A 27,245-nucleotide genomic window follows, 5' to 3' on the forward strand; every position below is an offset into this window, starting at 1 on the left:
TTTCGTGTCCAATGAAGGAAATCAAGAGAGAAGATGGAGATAAGATTAATAAAAGTTTATTAATACATTGACAAGACCAGACCTTATAATATTAATAATATATATGTATGTGCCCATATTGCTAGGTATTCAATCAGTTTAATCTTGGATATTTTTATCTCTCCGAGGTTTATATCCTCACCTGTATTTTGATACACACACAAACGTGTGTTCTTCAGAGCAGTGCCCCAGTATGGCCACAGTCTAATGACTGAAACAAGTAAAAAGGTAATGAAATAAGATAGTTACCAAAACATATAAAGAAAATGCAAAAGCAGGTGGAAAATCCCTCAGGTGTTGTATACTCACTATGTATCCAATGAGACACTACTCCAAAATAGATATTGATATATATATATAATGAAAAGAGTGCACATTATAAATATAACAGTGCTTACACACACACGACAAGGTTTCATAACTGTTTCTGTCTATCAAATTTCATTCACAAAGCATTGATCAACCTAAGTGTGTGACAAGACATTTTCCCAAATACGCAGTGAGAAGAAACCTTAACTATGTGGTTGAGAAGCAGGCATTTTAATAGCAAAACCATTATAGTCTGATATTTCTCTCTGTGGTCTCCTTAATAGCCAATTGTTTGTTGTATGAATGACATTTATTAACCAGCAATTTTCTTAATCAATCAGTGAACAAACTTAAACATTCTCTTTAAAATTATTTCATCGCCACTTTGGCAAATACGATGAAGTCTATACTTCACTGAGGAGGATATAATATAGCCAATACATATCTGGAGTAGCCACCTATACTTGCTGAAATAAACTAATTAATGGGATCTATTTTAAAACGGGGACCACATTTTTCATTAATGTTTTACGTAGTGTTTTTGGTATGGAAAGACTTTCAAACTTCGTATACTTATCTATTTTGTGTTATAGAACAGAAAAATATTTTTGTATTCGAATTTATTTCATGTAAAAAATTGTCTTATTTCGATAATTTCAACCAATCACTGACAAGTATTCAGTTGTTTAGATTTACTCCTTTGGCTGATTAAGCGATGTAAAGCGTATTTAATCTCCATACCTTCGTTTTATTTGCTTTTTCATTTTAAATTTGCTTTAACCCTAACCCTAACGTTAGGGTTAGGGTTAATTGTTTCAGAATCGTTTGTTTATGTAGTCGGCACTTAATGTATATCGGCTGAATGGACGTCAGTGATTGGTTGAAATTACAGAAATACGACAACTTTAACATGGAATAACTTATGGATTTCTTTTTTTTTTAAGAAGACTAAGAGAAAAATATGTTTTATATGACACATTCTACCAGTGTTCCAAGTTTCAAAGTGTTTCGTTAATGAAAAATGTGGCCCCCGTTTTAAAAAAGATCCAATTAATATTATTTTTTCCTCATCAGATAATCATTTCTTGTTAAATTGTTTAAGGTTCCCAACATTAACTATGTTAATGGTAACTTAAATTTTGCTCACGCCATAACAAGCACGTGATATAAACTCTTCCTTCAATCTCTCAAGATATTGGAGCACTTTTGCAATTGATTCCAAAATAATAACTTCGATGATTTGATTCAAATACCTCTCCATTAGTTGTAATAGCTTGATTTCTACTTATTAACTCACAAGAATTAGTTACTTTTTTCAGCTATTATATCTGACAAAAATACTGAACTCAAATCTTTTGTTTTGGTAGTATAACAATCCAAACTTTCTGATTCTCAACAGTAACATCGTTTTATAAAAAGTTTCTTATCCACTCTGCTTAAATTCTTAAGAGTGGTACTCTACTCTTTGCATATATAAACTCTTCTCAAGCCTACTGAAAAGTGTAAACAAAATTTAATTTAACGGGTTAATTCAGTTGATAATTTACGACCAAATCCTTAGAAACAAGGACCATAAACAAACACTGCAGTCATAAACAAAAACAAAAAAAAACGCTGCTCAAAATAGTTGCTCTATTTATTTTTGCATAGTATTTATTTCGGTATATTTTGCATGTATACTATTTATGCAAATAAATAAACTTTAAAAAGACGTTAAAATTCACCAGTGCTCGGCGAAATTTTTGCGCAAAAGGTTTTACGAAATTATAAGAAACTATAATCACATCACCCGATGCACCATATATGGTCATGGAGTGGCGCTAACCATTTTCAAACGGTTTCAGTATAATGTTGTTTCTAAAACGCACAGCTAATATCACAGTCTAAACACACAAAAGAAAGGAGTATTTAATGGTGCTATTAAAAGGTATTTATGTATAAATGGATAGAATGATATCAGAATATTTTATTGTTTGTATTGAAAGTTTATCCATTACCGGTGTTAACTAAAAACATTTTCCTCGTTGAAAATGTTTAACGCAGTTTTCTGTATTTCTCCTATTAAAAAGGAGTCTTTCAAAAAATTTCTTATACTACTTAAACTATCTATGTCAGTGATATCAGAATGTCTATAAACTTCTTGATCGTATTTTTTTCTTTTAATTCTTTTTTCTTCCATCGTTCTCTCGGCAACCACTGTGACGTTTCTGAATTTACTAAGCCCACTCGTTATTTCTCATCAAATTAATTTCAGTGGAGCCAAATTAATAAATTTTCGGCATATTTAAAATAAAAAAAAAAATATCCCTTTTAATTTCTATATAATCTTAAGTCGCATTTGCTTAATTAACGCTTTGGTTGACTGCGCCGTATATTTGTAATTATAAGTTATGTTCAGCTAATAAAAGTCCAATTTCAACTTTTCTGTAGTTTGGTTTACAAAAGTCTACACTGAGTGTTTGATGTACTCTTGGTCAAATTAAACAGAATCCAGAATTTGTTGTTGATAAATAATATAAAATCTAAAACCTCTGTTTGTATTTTCTGTTTTTTTAATTTTCTTTCCTTGATGAACAAAATGATATTTTGTGGGAGGGTAACGTAAACAAATTCTGTACGTTATAGGTAACACGGCATAACTACAGATTTTTGCCCCCCCCCCCTCACCGATTTTGGATGATCATAACTTTCAGAAAAATGAATACTTTTTTAATGAAATTTTCTACGAATATGTGTTTTATCATGTAGATTCCGAATATACAAAAGTTTTTGGGGAACATGTTTTAGGAGAGATGGGGTGGGGATTTCGGAAAATTCACTGCAGTCCAATTCGCCTTAACTTTCAAGAAAATGGATACTTTTTAATGAAATCCTCTACAAATATACCTCGCACTATGTAGATTCTGAGGACATAGGAATTTTTGGGGAAAACAATTGGGGGTTATTTTGAGAACCGTTCCCCACTCGGGGGTGTTTCGGAATAAGTCCATATTTGTTTCATTTTGTCCGTTTTGTGCGATTGTGCATCCGTAGATTTCTACTGAAGCAACAAATGGGCTATAAAAGCAAACAAAGCCCTCCCCAGAAAACTTATGCTAAAAATAAGAGCTAAAGGTCTAGTATACAGAAATATGTTAAGGCGACTTATCTGTTGCATACGATTTTTTTCCACTTCAAGTAAATTCCCTGGTGTAAACATTTCTAATAGAAAGGCAGAAGACACCAGAAGCAAAAATAAGGAATATACACGCACCGTTAAATATAGAAGTGTGACCTATAATTTGTTACATAATGGGTACTACTAAAGCAGCACGGTCCCGTCCGCGCTAGCTAGTCGTGAGTGGTCGATCCTAACCCTAACCCTAAACATGTATTCATTTGCACACGCGGGTTAGGGTTAGGGTTAGGATCGACCACTCACGACTAGCTAGCGCGGACTGCGCGTTCGGGACCGTGCTGCTTTAGTAGTACCTACATAATCTCTATAATAGACATGATATTGAATGGAATAATTCCCATTTCAACTTTTCTAATTACATGTATATATGTGTGTGTGTGTGTGTGTGGTAGAAATCTATGGAAGCTCAAAACGGAGAAAATGAAACATGGACGACTTGTTCCGAAACAACCCAGAGTGGGGAACAGTTCTCAGAAATAACCCCAATTGTCCCCCCCCCCCCCAAAAAAAAGATTCCTATGTCTTCAGAATCTACATAGTCCGAAACATATTTGTAGAGAATTTCATTAAAAAATATCCATTTTCTTTGAAAGTTAAGACGAATTGAAGTGGACTCCGGTGAATTTTCCGCAATTCCCCACCCAACCCCCTCCTAAAACAAAAATAAGGAGTTTGCATCATATTACAAGGTCAGGGTACTTGATCCCACGCAAAAAATCCGAGGGTTTTTTTTTTTCTTTTTCTCAGTGAAAATTGTGCAGGTGAAAGGATCGAATAATAACAAATTTTTCCTCAGCTATGCATTTCTTTCCCTTCCTCGATCATTCGTTTCCTTTTCCTGGAACCTCTCTAGAGGGGGACTGATGTAGTGGATTCAATCATCGATCGCCAAATTTCACTTAACAGTTAAACAACACTTTTCTCATGGTAAAACAGTAGTTTTTCTCTGTGTGACAGCAGTTACATTTACCAGATGCCTTCACTAAGCAGAATAATATCTTTGCCACTTGACCCTTCTAACCTCTTCTATTTCACCAAAAGTTAGAATAGAGATAACAGAGCTCCGACGAAATTCATTGTTCTCAACGATATATCTATCCTAACTAGTTTGTATAATTATAAATACTAGAACACTGTAGGAAAAAGTTAGTTGGCAAAAAGGAGATGACACAGAAGCAACCACAGACAGAATACAATTACTGAGATAATTCAACTGAAAGAAGGCTTACAGTGAGAATGTCAACTATGATAGTGTCTTATCTCAACACCACTGCTGTTTAAATATCAGGCACAATGAAGGTATCATTTTATAGACTTCCTACACTTAACATTCACTCTATCTTCTATAAACAGCAACAGCATACAAGAAAAGATAACTCTATTGTTTTTTATATGATACACACACCTGCCCATCAAGGCATAGCATTATACAAAGTAATGGTAAATAAGTATTTCTTTACAACTTCAATCACTGTTCTTCTTCCATCTTGCACATCTGCAGCAACAACCGTTAAACTGGTGACCTCTGATTCCACCTTAACTATATATATATATATATATATATATATATATATATATATTCTCAAACACAGGATAATGCTAATAATATAGCCTGAACAGGATAAACTACCCCTATTTTTCAGAAATAGGGGTAGTTTGAGAATTTAAAATCACTTCTTTAACTTTCTAAGACATCTCAACACTGTCATTTAAAATAAATTTATTCTCTCATGTAAAGTTTTCCACAAAATAATATTTATTTAAATTATGTTGCAGAACAACTACAATGAGATTCTTCGTTTGAAATATGCCAAGCTCCACTTTCCCTTTGAAGTTCTTCCCATCTTTGGTAAAAATGCATTATTCCAACTCAAGCAGTGATCCACAAAGAATACTTTCTGCTATTTCTAGTGGTCCATTTGAGTGCCATTGGGCTGAGTGTGACAAAAAATTTGTTTTCTTGGATAAACTAGTCCATCATGTCAATGAACAACATGTACGTATGGAACAATCTGATATAGAGTACCAGTGCAAGTGGACAGACTGTCTCCGTCATGGCAAAGGCTTTAATTCCAGGTAAAGTTCTTTCAATATAATACATCAAAGGTTATTTTGTTGTTATTTAGCCCTGATCAGACTTGATCAAGCTGGCCTTTGATCTGTTTAAGGATATCTAGGGCCAAATTGTCTAAAGTCTACTTTCCTTTTTGTTAAAATGATTAAGTGTGATTCAAGAGAGTTTTGATTGCTATTTTTAGCATGTTAATTGACCATGAAGACGTTCATTAACCATTTAGTATTTAAACCGATCGTATCTGGCTCAGATATTCTATCTGTTTTATCTTCAAACTAACCTGGTTTGACATCTCACACCTACCTAACAATGTCATTATAAAACTAAATAACCACATCATCGAAATCTTGAAGTTACATGGTGATGTAAAATTAATTCAAAACAATGTGAATGAATAAGCATTACATTTGATAGGGTAATATAGATGTTAAAGGGTTAACGAGTATGTTTAGCATAAAGAAGATATTAGAGAGTATTGTAGTTCGCTGGAAGCATTGTGTATTGTTTAGGAAATGTAACATGTCTTGAATGGCACAACAATGCCGAGTTCATTCTTATAATTGTTACAAATAATTTAATTATTCATAGTCTAATATAATATTTCTGAATATAAAAATTATTTCTTCAGATATTGCTAGGTTGTAATGGAGTCACTGTTATAGCAATATCTGAAGATGGAATTTTTATATTCTGAAATATTATATTAGACTATGAATAATTAAATTATTTATAAGTTATTATAGTCCACCCTGCATTGTTGTACCATTCAAGACACATTACATTTCATAAAGAAGATAGTTTGTTTCACTTGTAATACTGTCTGATACAATGTAATTTGTAGTAATAAGTAAAAATATATAAGATCATTAGCAGTGTATTACATTTGATATGTGCTGGCTCTATAACTCAAATGCCCTTTACATTTAAACTACAATCTGTTAGTTTGTATGCTGTTCAAGTTTGTTTTGATTGAGCAGAGCTGTAATCAAAAGTTTTCCATTTGTGATAAATCTCTTTATATTCAAACAATGTATCAAAGATTACATTGTCAGCCAATATTGCTTTTAAATTGGTGTCTTTTGACGGAAATTAGGCTGCTATTTTGAGCAAGTGAAGCAACAGCATAGAAATTTCCACAATTACCTTTAGTTTTCATGTTTATACCATGCTGGAATGGCATAAACATCATCATCATACATTCGTTTTCCATGCTGGCATGGTTTGGATGGTTTGACAGGAGCTAATTAGCCAGAGGACTGTACCAGGCCCCAGTTATCTGTTTTGGTATGGTTTCTATGGCTGGATGCCCTTCTTAATGCCAATTACCTTACAGAGTGCACTGGGTGCTTTTTGCCTGATGCCAACACAGGTGCTTCTTTATGTGGCACCAGCACAGGTGTTTTCTTATGTGGCACCATTATGGCCACTTTTTACATGGTGCCATCAAGAGTGCATTTTACACGGCACCAGCACGGGTGCTTTTTACATGGTACCAGCACAGATGCTTGATTCTACTTTGCTTCACATGTCTTCTCAAGCACAGCAAATTCCCAGGAATCTCAGTCCTTTGTCATCTCCTCGGTTAGGTTCAGTATCTGAAGATCGTTTCTCACTACTTTGTCCCACATCTTCCTGGGTCTACCCCTTCCACATGTTCTCTTAACAATGAGAGATCAGCTCTTCTTTATGCAGCTGTCCTCATCCATATGCATCACATAACCAAACCAGCAGTCTTCTCTCTTGCACACTATATCTGATGCCACTTATACCCAGTTTTTCTTTTATATCATTTACATTCTGTCATGCATGCTCACTGACATTACCCATCAAGTGCAGCATACTGGCTTCATTTATTTAAAGCCTTTTCATTTTATCATTTATAGACTTTTAATGATGTAAGAAGTAAAAGATTACACTAAGAAAGTTGTAGATTTTGATAAAGATGTATCTTTTCCTTTTTTCTCAGATACAAGATGTTAATTCATATACGTACTCATACCAATGAAAAACCACACAACTGTTCATTATGTGGAAAGTCTTTCTCTAGATTAGAGAACCTTAAAATCCACAAACGGTCTCATACAGGTTTGTTAATTTCTATCAAGAAATTTTGAAATTTTATATTTTTTATTCATTTTATTAAATATCTCACTTGTGGCACATAGCATTAATTTATGGGCACAGGTATGACTGTGTGGTTTAGAAGCTTGCTTCCCAACCATGTAGTCTTGGGTCAGTCCCACTGCACAGCATCTTGGGCATTGTCTTCTACTTTGGCTTTGGGTCAATCAAATCCTTGTGAATGGATTTGGTAGATGGAAACTGAAAGAAGCCCTTTATGTGTGTATGTGTGGGGGTGGGGGCAGGGGTGGGGTTTTGTATGTACTCTTGTCTAGACATTATGTGATGGTTGTAAAATGAGGTTGTTCATTTCTAGTCTTCCATGGAAAACATGTCTAGTTATGGGAAAATATTACCTTATTTCAGAACCAATAAGGGTATCTGACCATAGAAAATCTTCTTCAACAAATTCCATCCAATTGATGTAAGCATGGGAAAGTGGATGTTAAATGCTGTTGATATCTCCATTATGTGGATGCTGCATGAAGAGAAGTATATCAACGACTCATTTGTCATCATGGGCATTTAATATAGTCTGTTATATTGGAAGTTTCTTTTCACTTTGCATAAACACAATGGCTGTGAGGTTTAGATGCTGAAATATTAACTTCATAGTAATATTCAAACCATAAAAAGTGTGAGGGTGAATCAAAAAGTAATGCAAATAAAATTGCATTACTTTCTGACTCACCATCATGCGTAATTCTATTTTCTTCAGTCTCCTTTAACAATAAAGAAAAAAGAAACAAACACAGCTTCTATTACACAAGTGTGTACTTGATATTTGGAAGAGCATCTAGCTGCAAAAACACTGCTTTAGCAATTTATAGATATTTAAGTTTGCATACAGCATAATAGTTTGTTATTATGGAAAGAGAAATATGAATTAAGCTGTCCGTCATTGTAATTGATCCTGTCATCTGGAAGTGAGTTGCATGTGCATATACAAACTAGTTCAGGGTCAACATACTTTTGTTTATAGACCACATGTTCATAATGGTCATGGCAGTTAATGGTTGTTATTGATTTTTAGTAGTGTAGACCAGTTTCCATCTGTTGTAGTCAGCGTATTTGTATTGTTTTTATGGCATTAGTTCAAGCTGAGTGTCACACAGCGTAATCTTTTGCCAGTCTTTCCAGCTAAAGCTGGGCTGTCATTCACAGTTGTGAGCATTAACTTATCCTTGTATTTCTTCTTTTTCCCTATTGCCAGACATGTCTCCCACCTGTTTCAGCTGTGCTTTGGTTATCACGTCTTCACTACTAATGTTCTTTGCTTGTAGTAAGACATTCACATTTAGTCACTCTGTCCTACTATTTGCTTTGTAGGTAGAAGGTTTAGTGTCATGTCTTGTGTCTCATGTGTATTCTTCACATTACATAGCAACTGGTGAGAGCAAATGTCACCACTACCTTGTATACTGCCAGTTTGATGTTAACAAAGATATCTTTGCTGGAAAAGATAGGCATTTGTAGAAAAGCTTAAGTTGAGTGAATTTTGCATAGTTGTTGATTTCTTTGTCTATTAAGATGTTTTTCATATATCTATACATGCAGTATTACATAGAATCTATATAATATGTCTACAGATTTTAGCCAACAGTGTCTATAAAAGACAAATATGACTATCTTGTCCTTATATAAATATCTTAGAACAGAACTAGCTGCAAGGAAATAATAATAGGTTCACAAGCAGTTTGAACTCTTAAAGAAAGTACTCAGTTGCTGATGAAATTCCAATACAGGACCAAAACTTGTCCGGTCAGTCCTTCAACTTCTGCCTATGAAGATGTCATTTGTAAAGATATAATGTTTTTATCTATCTATTTCTTACAGTGTTTGCTGAAAACTCTACAGATGTATTTGACAGTATATCATCATCATCATCATCATCATCGTTTAACGTCCGCTTTCCATGCTAGCATGGGTTGGACGATTTGACTGAGGACTGGTGAAACCGGATGGCAACACCAGGCTCCAGTCTGATTTGGCAGTATAGTATAGCAAAATTTTTTCCTCACATTTCTTCGAAATGGGCCTGTTTTCCAGAGTTAGCTGGTTCCATGCAGCCTCTACTCAAGACCAGACCATCTGACACACTTGTCCCTCATTATCTCCAGGCCCAGTATCATCTACTTTGCTGAATATTGACCTCTTAAATTATTTACTCATAAACATTGATTTACAGCTGTTCAAATCAAACATCAACTGCATCAATCTCAATTTATTTAGCTTTGTCAAAGGAAGAAGGGTAGAACCTCTATGACTAGTAGGATGAAATGAGAAAGTTATCTTTAAATAAAACCCTGACCCAAATGCCTGCAAATGAACAAACTCTACTGAAAGGACCCAAGGGCGAGGTGATGGTGTTAGACTAACTCTCAAACACAGGAATAATTATTCTGATAGGCTTTTGCATCGCTTCTGAATACCAAATTTTACTCACAATCTTTTGGTTGACCCAAGGACATGTTAGAAACACTTACACAAGGTTTCTGCACTGTGATCTCAAATCTGATTTGAACACAGTCCAAAGAGCTAGAACAAATACTGCAAGGTATTCTGTCTGATGCTTTAAGAATTGTGCTGATTCTAAGCCAGTTATCTTTGATTACATTAAACAATGGTAATTCTAAATACACAAAAAGAGAGAATGCTCACAGCAGGATCACCTTTCATCATCAGCCTGTTTGATCAAGTCTGGCCTAAGGCTATATAATATTACTTTTAATGCTCCCTGCATTAAATAGTTTTAGCTTAAATTATCTTGAATTATTTGTAATTACTCTATAAATGAAATATTTGATTTTCCTTTTATTTTCAGGAGAAAAACCTTATGCTTGTCCTGTTGATGGTTGCCTCAAAGCTTATTCCAATTCAAGTGATCGCTTCAAGCACATACGAACACACAAGGAAGAAAAGCCTTATGTTTGCAAAATACCTGGCTGTAATAAACGATATACAGATCCTAGCTCTCTGCGAAAACATGTACGGACATATGGGCATTATTTTCACAACAATAATCATTTAAAAGAGAAACCTTCACATTGCCCAAGTAAATTACTTACATTTCCCACCTCTTACATACTTGACTCTCATTTGGATCAGTCAGTTTTCTGCATCCAAAATAAATATTTACCTTGTCCAAAGATCCTCTCCAGTCCATTATCTTCTTTTTCAAACAATCATGTGACATTTCAGAACCAAAATAACCTTTGTGACTTAACGTTTCCTCAAGACAAAAAAGAATTAGGTGTTGAAAATTTGATACAAACAAATGTTGAAGACTGTCAAGATTATCCTTTAGACTTATCAGTCATGCATTCTGAAGCTTCATCTGAATAAAAGTAGTCTTTTGTTGTTGTTTTTTAATTGCTATTCAGATTTTATTTATTTTTTAATGCATCACTGGTGATTGAATACTTTATCTTTTTTGCAATATGTGAAGAGTAATTCAAGATTGGGAAGCTCATCTTATCCTAGGCTCTTGACTGGCTGGAAATCCAGGGCATGAGATGTGAAGGAAAACAAATAGTTAAAAGAACCAAAGCAATCTTGTAGACTTGCCTTCACTATAGAAAACTTACCATCTGTTGTTCATGTTTTAATTGAAATAATACGAAGTTTTTCATGTTAAAGTTTTCATATCCAAATTAAAATCTTCCATTGTAACTGTTTGTAAGAGCCTTCTCTTAAATTTTGTACCAATTTAAATAATATACCAATTAAGGAAAAAGTTAATTTTCTTAATCCTTAACTACTATTTAAATAGTCAAGTTAGAATTAACATGTTTAATGCAGGGAGGATTGAAAGGTTAATTAGAATTTATATGATGTGGAAAAATGATACTAATCATCAACTATTATTATTTTATCAGGTCATCCCACACCTTTTTAAAGATTGAATGAAATTTAATAGTATTTTAGAATGTCTAATGGAATTAAAAATTATTTTTATGTATTTGTGTACATTTAAACTAATTAAATATTATTTTAAAGAATAATAGAAATAAAATTTCTTTGATTAAAACCTTTCTAACATGGAAGTATCCAAAGAGCATTTAAGGCATAATGCTTTATGAGTACAAAAAAGGAAACTCTGCAGCCAAAGCAACTCGAAACATACACTCAGTTTATGAGAAAGAATGCTGGAATGAAAGAAGTTGCAGAAGATGGTTTGCAAAATTCAGAAGTGGAGATTCCAGCCTTGAAAATGAAGATCGAACAGGACGTCCAGTTGAGTTTGATGAGAAGCTCCTTGAGGCATTACTTGAAGAAAATCCTGCATTATCAGTTGAAGAATTGACAATAAAGCTTAGTTCAAACCATACAAACTGTTCATCATCATCTTCAACAACTTGGAAAGGTTCCTAAACTTGGAAAATTGGTGCCTCATGAATTGTCTGAAAGAAACCGCAAATCCCGAGTTGACATCTGCTCTTCTCTCCATTCTCGCAAACTCATTTCACCCTTTTTGGATAGACTTGTGACTGGTGATGAAAAATGGATCTTCTATTGAAATGTTAAACGCCATAAACAGTGGCTTGGTAAAAGGGTAAAAGCTCAAACACAACTGAAAAGGGAACTTCATGGGAAAAAGGTTCTTCTCTCTATCTGGTTGGATTGCAAAGGAGTAATTCACTTTAAAGTGTTACCACCTAATGCAACAATCACTACTCAAGTCTACTGTCAGCAATCAAACCGTTTGAACCAAGTTTTGAAGAAAAAAAAGACCCGCTTTAGTGAATCGAAAAGGAGTGATGTTTCATCAGGACAATGTGTGACCCCACACTGCAAAGATCACATCACAGAAGATTGAAGAGCTTGGTTGGGAAAAAATTCCTCATCCATCTTATTCTCCCAACCTTGCTCCTTCAGACTACCATTTGTTTCGTAGTTTACAGAATCATTTGGGGGACATAACTTTCGCAAGCCAGGAAGAGGTCGAAACTGACATTTCAGAGATCTTTGCTTTGAAACCAAAAGAGTTTTACATTGCTGGGATTAAAAAGCTTGTAAATAGACGGAAGGAAGTCATAGATAATCAGGGAAAGTACATGGATGATCAAATTTCAATTAAATATAACATTTGATCACTTGTTTTCTTTATTCAAAATTCGGACAGAACTTATGGGATGACCTGATAACTTTTAACAGGCAGATATGAGATAACTTTGAATATATCTGAAGCTAGACTTTACCAGATTTACTGAAGTAATGATATAAGAAAGAATCACTTAGTAAATATACAAATGTACACCAATTGGTATAGAAAAGCAGAAATTAAATAGCTTAGCTTTAGCAAGAAGAGTAATTGAAACCACTATGGATATTTAGTTTTTATATCTAATGTAGAGTTTCTGTACATTGTTTATCTCTAAACCAACCTGATTTAGCAAATCTGTAGCCAAAGGTGTCTCAACTGTAAATATCTAAAGACTTGGAACTACCCTATCTGATGTGCTCTTTCTCTTTTTAAGCATTTGTGTGTTTGTGTGTGCATATATCCCGTCAAACTGAGCAAAGAAGGCTTAGTATTTTGAAATCTTTTTCAACCTCTCTAGTGGTGGGTCTATGAAAAATGCATTAAGTACACTGTAAAGTGGTTGGTGGAAGGGATGGAATTCATTTATAGAAACCAGGTCAAATAACTTGTATGAGTATCAGTCTGTGGAATCAAGAGGTGGTGGTTAAGAAGCTTGCTTCAGGTTCAGTTCTACTCCACAGCACCTTGGGTAAATGTTTTCCTCTATAATCTTGGGTCAACCAAAGCCATGTGAGTGGATATGGCATTTTGGGCAAGGGTCTTCTTCCTTGGGCTTGAGTCAACCCAAGCCTTGTGAATGAAATTGAATAAACTGGAATTGTGAGGAAGCCTGTTATGTTGACTATACTTGTAATTCAAAAGTTCAGCTTTGTCACACTTTCACACTGATTCTGCCTGAGGATTACATTAACACTATATGCGTCTGTGGAATACTCAGCCACTTATATGCTAATTCATTGAGCAAGTAGTAAAGCTGATAGATCAAGTGAATATGCATTGTTGAAACTATAAGAGATCCATTTACTATTTACTTTAACTGAAATTCACCATGAATGGAGAACCTAACCCACACTCTGCCCCATATAATAAACCACTGCATATCTCCATCTAGGTGGAGATATGACATATCTGGAACTCCAGGTTTGAGGATTGTACCTAGTTATTCAACTGCTTATGTCCCATAGATTTTACTTGATCCTGACTCACTGGAATGAGTGACTACTTTTGATTGCTGAATTTTATGGTATTTTTCTAAAGGAACATTATGTTACTGTTTAAGAAGAAAGATTTGCTTTCATTCAAATAGTGAAGTAAACTTATGTAGCTGGTAACAACAACAAAAAAAAATTTGGTGACAAAACATCTAGAGTTACATAGCAATGACTAATTGTTATGAATCAGTTTAAAATTGGTTGGTATTTATTTCATTCTGAGTAAAATATGATATTATAATCATAGCACAAGGCCAGCAATTTTTTGAGGCAAGTGGGAGGTTAATTATATTGACCTGAGTATTTGACTGGTATTTTATTTTACTGACCCTGAAAGGATAAAAGGCAAAGTCAACTTCAGTGGCACTTGAACACGGAACTCATCAAACAGCTGAAAGAAATGTTGCTAAGCATTTTGTTTCATGCAATAATGATTCTGCAGTTCTCTGCTTTTGAAAAAATTTAGTATTATATCAAACTTTATTTTGTGCTGGTACTAGTAAAACAATTAAACCAAGAATCCATTTGATTTAACTCGAGTTTTTATTTGCTATATATATATACAAAATCTTTTTACATAGTTTTTAAAAATAATTTTATATTACAAAATATACAAAATATACAATACTGTGTGGATATAAATTAAGTTGATATTTTCATCTCTTCTAAGATACTAATATTATAATGGTGGCTGGAAAGAAAAAAGAAAAAAAGGCATGGTTAGTACAATAAAGGCAAGATATTGTTCAATTCAATAGACATTGGAGAAATTCAAGTAATTTAAGTAATAATTATACATTGTCACTATCATTAACATAATAATAATTTAAGGAAAGACATCTAGCAATAAATTTCCTGCTGCAATAATTCATTTAAAAATATGAATTTGAAAACCTATCCAACCCCTATTACCATACAAAGACATAATTTTAAAAAGCACTATGCTGGTTTAATATATTTTTAAACAATATAATAAATTTTTCTATATTTGACTCATTTTTAACAATATCTCTTTGCAATATTCACTTAATTTATATAATTTTGAATTAAGACTTTTACTTGCACTAGAAATAAGTATATCTTTTATACAAAAGACGAAATCCAGAAACTGTTGGTTTTCATGATTTAAAATGCTATTAAACTGTTATAAGGTTGACACCATTTAATGGTGATATGTACAAAATATATTATTGTACTATGTATATTATTTACAGATTGTGATGCTTCTACACTATTGTGATTGTATAACACAAAAGAAAAGCTAAAACGAAGCAGTTACATCTGTTTGATTTTAAATTAATCAATTCAGATTAAGACTGAAGCTGCTATTTGTGTGAGTGTATGTATTAAATGTGCAATGAGCAAGTATATTAGTCATAGATCCAGGTGATAATGTGAGATATGCCTTGAGCAAGTGCATTGGTGACCAGATATATATCATTATTATCACCAGTGGTTCATATTGTCTTTGGTTTTATATTGTGTCTGTGACTGGAACACTTAACTCTCATAGCCCAGTCCATCTAGCTGTAAAAAGACACTAGAATATAAATACTTTTCCACTCCAATTAGTTATTTGTTAGTGCATAGTAGCAAGTTCGATTTGTCTTATGGACAAGCATGTCCAAGGAAATATTTGTCTCTCATTCATTTAAAACTACAAAAACTGGAGAAGATAAACACCAGGCCATATGAATCATTGATTTGAAAAGGATAGCTTATCTGGTCGGGGAGGTATTTTAAGACCTATTAGAGTTGAATTTGATTATTAAAGAAATTTAATACTTACAATTTGATTATTGAAGCAATCATATTTTGTACAGGTTATTATCTTCTTATGGCAAAAACACACATTGCATGAATCGTTCGCTCTGAAGTATTCACCTTGCTTGTGATATTTTCCGTAATAGTTACAAGAATTTTCTAGAGAGCAGTCCTTTTTAGAGCAGACTGGTTTACCATCAAAACAGTGGCATGTATTGCAATCAATGTTGAAATTTTCTCCATGATTATAAGCTTTGTTGCCATAGAAACATTGTTTTTTCTTACAATCACTCTTGTTACAGTAGAAGAAACCTTTTGCTGTACATGTACAGGTCCTGCACTGAATTCTAACCTTCTTTCCTATTCTGTAGTTTACACCATTGTGTTTACATCGTCTTAGACATGATGTCTGTGAGCATAAAATGCTTTTATCTGGCTGACATTTACATACATTGCAATTATCCATAAAAACTTCACCTACGTTATATACTGTGCCATTATATCTACATCTACAGTCACGTGTTATTTTGCATGAAATTTTAGCATCAACTCCACATTGGCATGTATAACAGCCATCATCAAAGGTTTCATTGATTTCATATTTCTTCCATTTATATTCACATTTACATGGTTTTTTGACACATTCTACAATTCCATTTTCTTTGCATTTACATTCATTGCACCCATCAGGGAATAATCGACCAATGCGATAGCTTTTTCCCTTATAATTACAAGAACAGTTTTTAGTCTCGGTACATGCAAATTTGCCTGTATTTAGACATTTGCATATCTTGCAACCATCTTTGAATGTTTCTCCAACATGATACTTAATTCCCTTATTAATGCAGGTAGATGTATTTTTAGTACATTCAACCATACCAGTTTCTTTGCAGATGCATACATTGCAGTTGTCAGTAAATGTATCATTGATGGCATAGACCATTCCATTATATCTGCACTCGCATAAATCTCTAGTACACATTACATAACCATTAACGTCACAAATACAATCGTTACAATCATCTTTAAATGTGTCTCCAATTTTATACGTGACATTTCTGTATTGACAATGGCAAGACCTTTTACTGCATTGGACCATGCCATTCATTTCACATCGGCAAACATTACAACCGTCCCTAAATATTTCTCTATATTGATAAATTTCGTCCTTATATTTACATATACAAGGAGTACTGTTGCAGTGAATCTTGCCACCTGCTTTGCAGATGCAAGTGTTACAATTATCTTTAAAGCTTTCTCCAGTTTGGTATGTTACTCCATTAAGCTTGCATACACATGTGCTATTAGAACAGTTTACAGCACCATCAGCTTTACAGACGCATGTATTGCAGTTATCTGTAAAATTTTGGCCAGCTGAATACATTTTTGTTTTATAAATGCAGACACATGATCTGTTGCTGCAACTCACAGTTCCATCCGTTTTGCATTGACAAGTCTTACAATTGTCCATAAAGGACTCACCTGCTGAATAAATAGTGCCTCTATAATTACAGGTGGTGTTTTTATTTGCACAGTAGAAGCTAGCATTATCTTGACAAGTGCAAACAATAAGCTTTGTTTGAAATGATTCGCCAACTTTATAATTGATATTGTTATGAGTGCACTTACATATTTTAGTCGTACATTCAATATTACCTGTACTAAGACATGTACATGAGTTACAACCGTTTTTAAATACCTCATTGACTTTATAAAATTTGCCTTGATGTGTGCAAGTGTTGTGGCATTTGTATACACAGCTCACATTGCCATCTGCATTACAAACACAAGCATTACAAAGAGAGTGAAATGTCTCCAGAGGCCTATACTTCTTTCCATTGTATATGCAATATTGTGGTTGGCTTTTGCAGTCTAGTTCAGTACAATTCACACTACCTAATTGATTGCAGACACATGTATTGCAGTCCTTCTTAAAAATTTCTCCCTTCTTATATGTCTTTCCATTGAAAGTGCATTGATTGCTCAGCTGGTTACAATTTACATCAACACATTTAACACTGCCATCACGTTTACATACACATTCTTTACAACCCATTTTGAAACTTTGTCCTTCATTGTATATAAGGCCATTGAAGTTACAAGTTGATTTCTTCTTAGAACAATGTCTCACTGTGCAGATTGCATAACCTGTTGGATCACAGTAGCAGAGATTGCAACCATCAGAACTATTGAAAAACTTTCCGCCAGTATGCACGTTGTTTTCATATTCACATGATTCTGGAAAGAATTAAAATTATTCGAAAAGTTTAGTCAAAATAAAAGTACCAATAATACTTAAAAGTAAAGAGTGCATTTTTATATCTAATTCAATTCACACTTTTTGTGTATCAAAATCGATATTAAAACTAAAGCTGCATATAGTACATGAGAATAAATTGTAAATCTTTTCCCTACTCACTTTATTTAAGAAAAAACAAAACGATGTAATCAAGTTTTCTTATTTAAAAGCAAGAAAATTGCCACAAAGCTGCATGTAAAACTTTTTCTCTATGCTAGCGGATACAGAAACATGGTGTTGTCAGCATAATTAAAACAGCAAGATAAGTCAAGATGTGACATGTGCATTACATTTTTATTCTCTTCCGACTTGTCCATACCTCTCTTTCCAAACTTCATGGCAACCTCAATAGTGCAGGTTGCTCAGAAAAAAAAGAAATCATCCAGTACATGCTGTAAAGTGGTTGGCATTAGGAAGGGCATCCAGCCATAAAAACTATGCCATAGCAGATGATGAAGCTTGATGCAGTCCTTGGATACATCAGTCCCTGTCAAACCATCTAACCCATGTCAGCATGGAACATGGATGTTAAATGATGATGATGATGACTATTATTATCATCATCATTTTATAAGTAGGGACAATCTAAGAGCATAAAGTGCTCAGCAGATGATGACAATGCTGCTGCTGATGATGATGATGATGATGATGCACTGGTCATGACAGAAGCCTGAATGAATTCTTTCACTATAATTCCAAAATATATGCAACAGGAATGAGTCCTTCCTCACACCCTATGAAGCAAATTAAAAAAAAAAATTTAAGTGAAACAACACGGTTACTTACTTGCAATTGAAACGAATTTCGTTTTCCCGGAACAGGCATCATTAGTGCATAAGTATTTATTATTTCCTTGGCAATCACATTCAGTGCACTTATCATCAAGTAATATTGTTGTACCTCTATTCACTTTAATTCCATTGTATGTACAAAAGTAAGGATCTATGTGATATAAGAAAGACAAAGATTGTAAAGTTGAAAACATTCTGATAGATTTTAGAGTTAACATTAATCTTGCTATGAATCTAGTTATATAATAAAGCTTTCAAGTACACTAGAAGTTCAAAACTACTGAATTGCCACACACCTGTGTACCAGTAATGAATAACTTCCTAGATTCTAAGCTAGGATTCAAAACCAAATCTACAATTTTCCACTGGTTTCTTTCCTATTGCTCTCAGCTTTTGCACTTAGAAATTTATGACAGCCAACTGTCACACTTGGTCAAGTTCCATTGTTTAAGTGAACATTCTTGGGTTAAATACTGTTCGTGAGATAGACCTACTACTTTCCATTGCTCTCCAACCTACATCCAGCTTTGCAACATGTACATATACAGTACCCTAATTCGGTTCTACCTCTTTCCACTTGGCCTCTGACCAAAGAAGCCTTTCATATATGGCCTGTCATTGTGCGACTACACAACTTTCATCCTCTCTACTTGGCTCAATTCTTTTACTTTTTCTCTCTCACTTCTTCCATCCACCTGCTAATCCTTTAATAACAAAACCAGTTCTTACTTGAAACACAAAACTTTTTGGTGACAAAGAGGCAACAGGTTTCATCTGAAAATAAATTGCAACAGAAATCAAAAATCAATGTTGTCATAAATGTGCATCTGTGAAAGTGAAAATCCATTTAGAAACCCAAATAGAACTTGCTAGAACTTTATAAAGACTCTATCAACACTAGAATATATCACAGCATAAGAGGCAAAATTAGTTCTATGAAATATTTCTTTTCAATTTACAAATTTGCAACTGTCTGCTGTATCCAACTGCATTCATTAAAGATTTCCAATAGTACAAGGTTTCTTTGTCATAGTCTATACATACTTACCAAAATTTAAAAATTTCTGTTGTGATAAATGTTGAATATAATCAAAACCACTACCAGCTCTAATGTATATAACAGTTTCTCTCGTCATTACAATAATTGCCATCAGAATCTATTTACTTATGATCACAATAAACTCTTGCGTCCTTATTATAACACCATCATGAATATATGGTATATTTTATTGATAATTCAATACAAAAACCAATTTGATCATTTGCAAGGATAGAAATAAGATTGAACTCAATATTGGTATTTTATTGAATGCTTTCCCTTTTCTGCTATCAGGACTGCTTTCCAATCAGGACTGAAATCCTTGAGAAGAATGACCTTCAAATTGATAAACATTCAAAAATGAATGAATAAAAGCTGACTTATGACTAATAACAATTTAGTGATGCATTTTGTACTTTACTGTCAACTTGCATCAAGTATGAATGCATCACATATCCTGTTGATTAATGAGATTCATATTACATTGTTTTATCATTATGTCTTTTACATGAGCGTTGCTGCTCCTCAGATTATTTTAACATGTATGAAGAAAGGGGGATATATTTCTTTTGATTACAAAATACAAAATCATATTTTTTTTTTAAATGCTTGTACTTTTATTGTTATTTTGTTGTTTTACTTCTCAGAGCACTGGGTCTTGTTTGCTCTGGTTGATTTTGTGAGAGCAGACAGCAGCCTGTTGTCAGAGGTCTCACAAGGTTTCTTTCCACACATGATAAGCTTTGATAATATTATTGTTGCTGCTGTTGTTGTTATCATTATTATTATTAGTACTTTGAGTTTAATATACAAAATATATTTGAAATATGTAACAGTACCTATGCGGCATTCCCTGGTTTCATTGCATGCTTTGGTTGCATTCATTGGTCGTACATTTGGGCATGTTGCATTTAACATCTCTGAAAAGAAAAGAGAGAAAAAAAAGATATTCATAAACTTATACAAAATCTCTAGTTGTGAGGAGAGAAAAATACTGGTTCATGATATATTTGATTGTGTTCATTCACCATTTATACATAAACCATCATCATAATCAAACAAATAAGGATGTCAGTATAAATATGGGTGGATGTGAGAGCTAGGCTTGTACAGCTGACATGGAACAAAGAATCCACGGATGTGAGCACAACTGCTCCAGCAGGTTGCTACACATCCTGTACACAGAACACAGAATAAACAGCTTTGTCAAGCAGCAAGTCAACAAATATCCTGGCAGACAGGAATCACTCCTTGCACATGTAAAAAAACGAAAGCTTGTCTGGTACAGTCACATATCCTTTCACAACTCCTTGTCTAAAACCATCCTTCAGGGCACAGTTAAGGGAGGGTGAAAGAGAGACAGACTGGGAAAATCCTGGCCTGACAACATTAAGGAATGGTTAAGTCACAACACCATAGCCTGCTATACATAACAGAGAACAGAGACCAGTGGCAATAGCTGACTGCAATGATGATGTATAGAAATTTGCAAAATCTGGGGGAAACTGGTGATGATCTACATTAGCAATTATTAATCAATAATAAGTTTATTTGCTGTAAATAGTAGTGTAGTATCTAGGGCTTCAGACATTGCCCTTTATCTGAAAATAAAAACAAAGAAAAAAGTGTGGTTTAGCATGGGTTAAAGGCAAGTAACACAAATAAATCATCAACCACGTCACCATTGGTAGTGGTGGTGGTGGTGGCATTGTTTTCATCATCATCAACATCGTCGTCGTCATCACTTTTATCATCTACTTTTCCATGTTGGCATATATTTTGCTGAAAAGCAAGTTGCTAGGCTATCAGACAACAATTTGACCAACAGAGGAGTATTCATATCACATCAACATCGACTAGTCACTGACTTAATTCAGAGCTGTAACTAAGTATTAATGTTCTATAAAATTTATTAATAAATTGACAAATGTCTTATTAAATTTATAGTGTTAAATTTATAATGAGAATTTAAGTGTATTTTACCCTAATCATATTCAATTCACTGGTATTTTTGAAAATCCATAGTTGTGAAAATATATAATACTAGCCTTGAAGCCGCCCTTCGGGTGGCATTCTGATTGGTTCCTGTGGAGGGACCCTTTGAGGGTGCAGGAGTGACTGTGTGATAAGAAGTTTGATTCCCAACCACATGGTTCCGGATTCAGTCCCACTGCATGGCACCTTGGGCAAGTGTCTTCTGCTATAACTTCAGGCCGACCAAAGCCTTCTGAGCAGATTTGGTAGACAGAAACTGGGAGAAGCCAATCGTATGTGCATGTGTGTGTGTGTGTGTGTATTTGTGTGACTGTGTTTGTCCCCCCACCATCACTTGACAACTGATGTTGGTGTGTTTACATCCCTGTAACTTAGCGGTTCAGCAAAAAGAAACTGATAGAATAAGTACTAGGCTTACAAAGGGTCGATTTGTTCAACTAAAGCCAGTGCTCCAGCATGACCACAGTCAAATGACTGAAACAAGTAAAAGAATAAAAGAATATATATATTTTCGTTTCCCTCATACATTTTGAAGACCCTCAACACAAGACCAGGCATCTTCAACTATGAGATGCTGAGGATGATTGCTTGAGTTGTCAGTACCATCGGCTGGTCATGCATTCAAAACAAAAGTAAAAATTTTGGCAAAAAACATGCATGTAATAATTTAATATGTCAACTTACCCATTTCATTGTATGGTCTTGTAGTGTGGTCAAACTTTATTTTCTCAGTAAATTTACTAGCTATCACAAGAGGTATAGGAGTTGGGATTTCACTTTTAGGAATTACAAAACCTGAAATAAAAGAAACATTAACTTGTAATACGTCATCGTCGTCATCGTCATCATCATCATCTTCATCATCGTCGTCATCATCACCATCATCATCATTACTTTAATATTCATTTTCCCATGGCTGCATGGATCAGACCATACATCTCATGTATTTTACTACTCAGGAAAGTTGCATTAAAAGCTAATAAAGTTTAACAATGTTGTTCTTAAAGCTATGTGTATGGTAACTGATTTTTAATCATTAGTTTTCTTATTTCCACACTTGAAAAAAAAAAGAAAAAAAGAAACCCTAAAAAAGTGTGAGCAGAGTTTAGGCTACTTGAAATATGTTTGTGATATATTTCAACTGCTAAAAGGCAAATACATTGCAGTTACTATGGAGAATAAATCACTCTTTTGGTTGAAATGCGAAAACAAAGCCAAATGGTAAGCTTATCAGATTAATTAAGTTATTTTAATTATTATAATGGTGAATACAAGATCAAAGTATGGGAAGCTTATCAGATCATTTAAATTATTTCAATTATTATAATGGTGAATATATATATATATATATATATATATATATATACATGAATATGTATATACATATATATATATATATGAATATGTGTATGAATATACGTGTTTGTGTTATATACCATATTTATCTGTGTGTGTGTGTGTGTGTGTGTGTGTGTGTGTGTATGTGTGTGTGTGTGTCTGTGTGTGTGAGTGTGTGTGTCTATGTGCATGTATGTGTGTGTGTGTGTGTGTGTGTGTGTGTGTGTGTGTGTGTGTGTGTGTGTGCATATATTTTATATAGATAGATAGATACATACATACATGGTGCTTGTCTACTCCTTATGCAGAGTTTGACCACCTCCTGTACCTACACCTTAGCACCATCATGGCATCTGATGTGGCTTTTTAAACTAGACAATGTTCTAAAAAGACACCCACACAGATTGCACATCCAATTTGGACCACCAAGAGCTGCAGATAAGTTCTGATCTTTATGGATTTTAAAATGTCTTTTGAGGCCTCCGTTGGATTTGCAAACCATCTGGCATTCACTGCATTCAAAGGTGTGCACAGACATCTAGGCAGAATAGTTGGTGGAGGTTCATTTTCCATGGGTCTGCAGATGAGATTTCAGCCCAGCAAAAGACAGGCATGGTCTGTCACAGACTGTGCACATAAAATGGTCATACATACATACATAAATAGATAGTTAGATACTGTTATCTCCTTCGTGTAGCCACAACTAAGATGCATCTCATAATACTGAAACAGGAATCTCTGGCCAACAATAGTTTCATGTTGAATGTGTGTACCAATAACATCAATACACTGAATGTTATCCTTTCTCCATTAAACTATAGAGGCCTCCAAAATATAACATCTAATATGGCTTATTATATATATATATATATATATATATATATATATATATATAGAATAGTAGTAGTAGTAGGCATCCGTCGGTCATGAGAGGCCATGGATCTGCACCCAAAGAAATTGCATATATAAATATATATATGTATATAATAGGCCATATTATATGCGCGTGTGTATGTGTGTGTGTGTGTTGAATGCCATGGAGGTGATGACAAGTGATTGAGACTTTGGGGATTTGCTGTGCTCGAGAAGATACATCAAGCCAAGTTAAATCATAGTCATGGCTAGTGCCAGTAACATGTAAAAGACACCCACTACACTCTTGGAGTGGTTGGTGTTAGGAAGGACATAAAGCCATAGAAACCAAACCAAATCAGACTGGAGCCTGGTACAGCTTTCCAGCTTACCAATCCCAGTCAAACCATCTAACCCATGCCAGCATGGAAAATGGATGGTAAATGATGATGATGATGTATGTGTATATGTATATATGTATGAATGTGTGTGTGTAATATTATATGATATCATATATAATACATATATTTTGCATGATATTATGATAGATATTATTTAAGTTTTATAGATAGTATTATGTAGGTTCTAGTTGACAATTGGTAGAAGAGACAACAAGTTAGAAGTTCAAGTTAGTGTTATGACTAGGGTGCCATATATTTGGTTTTGCACAAAGTATTCTTCTAAAAAAATGTTTAAGAAAACATAAGAAAATTATAAGTTTGTTTTAAAATTTGAGTTAACATATTATTAATATAATTATAATTATTATTATTGTAAATCTAAAATGTTTCATTTATTGTGTCTTTTCTAATGAGCAAATTTCGCTAATACATAATTAATGAAACAATAGCATCTACCTAAGATATTGTTTAATTTTGCCTATAGACACCATAAAATCAATATTATTTTTAGCTGACCATATCATTTTTTTGGCCTCTTATTATTTTTCCACATGTTAAATTGAAAATGTTAGGTAAGAATGAAATAATTCTATATCAGTTAAAAAATACCATCTAGTTATGTCAAGAGAAAAAGTAGCATCCATAAGGCATACCTGAAATAGTGTTGATCTGTGTGAGAGCAAAAGCCAGAACGAAAATATAAGCATTCATGATGATTTCTTTGATGTAATATCCTCTTGTATATTGCAGTGATTGAAAACTGGCACAGCAGTTGAATACTGGCACATCAGTTATATTAATGAAAAGATCACGACTAGAACAGTATATATATAACAGAGGTAATTTGAATAATTAATTATTATGCAATATTTTGCAAAACTTTTTATAGAAGGTCCAACCTCTTTTGGATTTTTTTCACAAATATTTCTTTGTTTTCAGAATATAATATCAGAAAACATGAGGAAATAAACAAAACTTTCTATGAAATGAAAGTATCATTGTTCTTCATTCTCACGCATTAAAAACTTGTTATACAAGAATGATACATCCGTAATATCTGGATTTAATACAGACTTCCTAAACATTCAGTGTTCAGTTGTTCATTATAAAGTTTTATTCTTACAAACAGACATTATTTTTCTCTTAAAGTTTCTTTTCCTGGGAAAAAAAATCACAAACATGTGAAAGAAGGACATGTTATTTTATAAAGGCCAATGCCTCGTGACTTAAAAATCACACATTTGTAAATCGTAAAAATGAGTACATATGCAAAAAAGAAAAAAAAAAAAAGATTGCTTCAGCATGACCTTGAAGCCATGATTCAAGTAGTCTAAATAACTAACGACAATGAAAAACATTTTGAAATAATAGTAGTGTCTTCCTAGGTACCCTTCCTTTCTTCAAATATATTTTCAACAAAAATATTTTTAATGCTTGCATAAGAAAAGACAAATATATTCAGAAAAAGTTGTTATAGCAAACCATTCATGAAGTTGGGGCTATAATGACTTTTAATTAACTAAGATAAATATATAAAGGGTGGAGGTGGGTGAAGGTTCTGGAAGTAAATACAATGTGATAAAGCTGAGACTTATGCGCCATCATTTCAATCATTGTATTGATTCCCGTGAATCAGTTAAACCAATTCCAAAAATCTGAAAAAGCTAATATTTAGAGAATTAATAATTTCTCTGTGGAATTATTTTGTATTTTACTGCTCTCACATGCTCACTGATAATTTGTGAGTGGAATTTGGTTGACAGAACTAGGCAAAAGCTTATACGTACATACATACATGCATGCATGCATGCATACATACATACATACATACATAATACATACATACATACATACATACATACATACATGTGTACATACATGCGTGCATGTATACATACACACACACACACATATACACACACACATGTATGTATGTTTCATTTCAAGATTTCTTACCAATAGAGAAAGAGCCGGTTTCTATTTATATATACATATATATATATATATATATATATTCTTTCCAGTTAGGGCCAGTTATGCAACACTGGCATCGGCCATGACTATGATCTCACTTGGCTTGACAGGTCTTCTGATCCCTTATCTGATGGTCAATGTGGAAACTGGGATAGATGAGTGGTTGGTGAGAGCTGTACAAGCCATGTACAGGCATGCTGTCATTTAGCAGATGGTTGGCAACGAGTATACCGAAGAATCCAGGGTACAAGTAGGGGTTCACCAAGGATCAGTCCTCAGCCCCTCTTCACAATCAATTTCCTATCGTCTACGTACGTTTCAATTTCTTACCTTCATTCATATTTTGCAATTAAGATTGCATTATGTATTTAAAAGGTAAAAATCTCTTCAGGGCAAAAAATTGACAAATATTTGTTCACATCCTAATGGATGGAGAACTGCTTAGGATCTGAACGAATATTTGACGATTTTTTGCTCTGAAGAGATTTTTGCCTTTTAAATGCATAATGCAATCTTAATTGCAAAATATGAATAAAGGTATGAAATTGAAATGTACGTAGACAATATGAAATTGATTATTATATAAATTGACTTTTTCTGTGTTCAAACTCTCCATTTTCCTTATTTATATTATTAAAATTATGTTCTATTATATCGAATGGATGAAAACATCTATAACGACAACTGGAACTTCATAAGTATTAACACTAGTACTAACACAAATTAATGAAATCCAAAGTATATTTATCAATATGGAGCTAAACCAGTGTACGCTTGGATAAAATACATCCCTGTTGTTGTAACGTAATTTGT

At 33.6% G+C, this 27,245-nt stretch overlaps 2 protein-coding genes across 3 annotated transcripts; one reads left to right on the forward strand and one right to left on the reverse strand.

The window, feature by feature from the left end:
• The first annotated feature begins 1,065 nt into the window (after positions 1 to 1,065).
• Positions 1,066 to 11,093, forward strand: LOC106868444 (uncharacterized). Of its 2 annotated transcripts, XM_089361257.1 has the most exons (5): positions 2,146 to 2,275; positions 4,656 to 4,825; positions 5,303 to 5,602; positions 7,567 to 7,685; positions 10,546 to 11,093. In XM_089361257.1, the coding sequence occupies exons 3-5, from the start codon at positions 5,334 to 5,336 to the stop codon at positions 11,064 to 11,066; spliced, it is 909 nt and encodes a 302-aa protein (XP_089217383.1). In that variant the 5' UTR covers positions 2,146 to 2,275; positions 4,656 to 4,825; positions 5,303 to 5,333; the 3' UTR covers positions 11,067 to 11,093. The 2 variants fall into 2 exon arrangements, with proteins under 2 accessions (XP_014769206.1, XP_089217383.1); XM_014913720.3 differs by lacking the exon at positions 4,656 to 4,825 and having other exon boundaries at positions 1,066 to 2,275.
• Positions 11,094 to 14,503: 3,410 nt separating this feature from the next.
• LOC106868448 (uncharacterized) lies at positions 14,504 to 25,318 on the reverse strand. Its single transcript, XM_014913725.3, has 7 exons — positions 25,112 to 25,318; positions 22,552 to 22,662; positions 20,712 to 20,792; positions 19,563 to 19,607; positions 18,829 to 18,984; positions 15,769 to 17,981; positions 14,504 to 14,670 (listed from the first exon to the last, which is right to left on the reverse strand). Exons 1-7 carry the CDS (start codon positions 25,167 to 25,169, stop codon positions 14,659 to 14,661), a joined length of 2,676 nt encoding a protein of 891 aa, XP_014769211.1. The 5' UTR covers positions 25,170 to 25,318; the 3' UTR covers positions 14,504 to 14,658.
• Positions 25,319 to 27,245: the final 1,927 nt, after the last annotated feature.

The sequence above is a fragment of the Octopus bimaculoides genome, chromosome 1 (assembly GCF_046866305.1).
Source record: "Octopus bimaculoides isolate indiv1 chromosome 1, ASM4686630v1, whole genome shotgun sequence".
Taxonomy (NCBI): domain Eukaryota; kingdom Metazoa; phylum Mollusca; class Cephalopoda; order Octopoda; family Octopodidae; genus Octopus; species Octopus bimaculoides.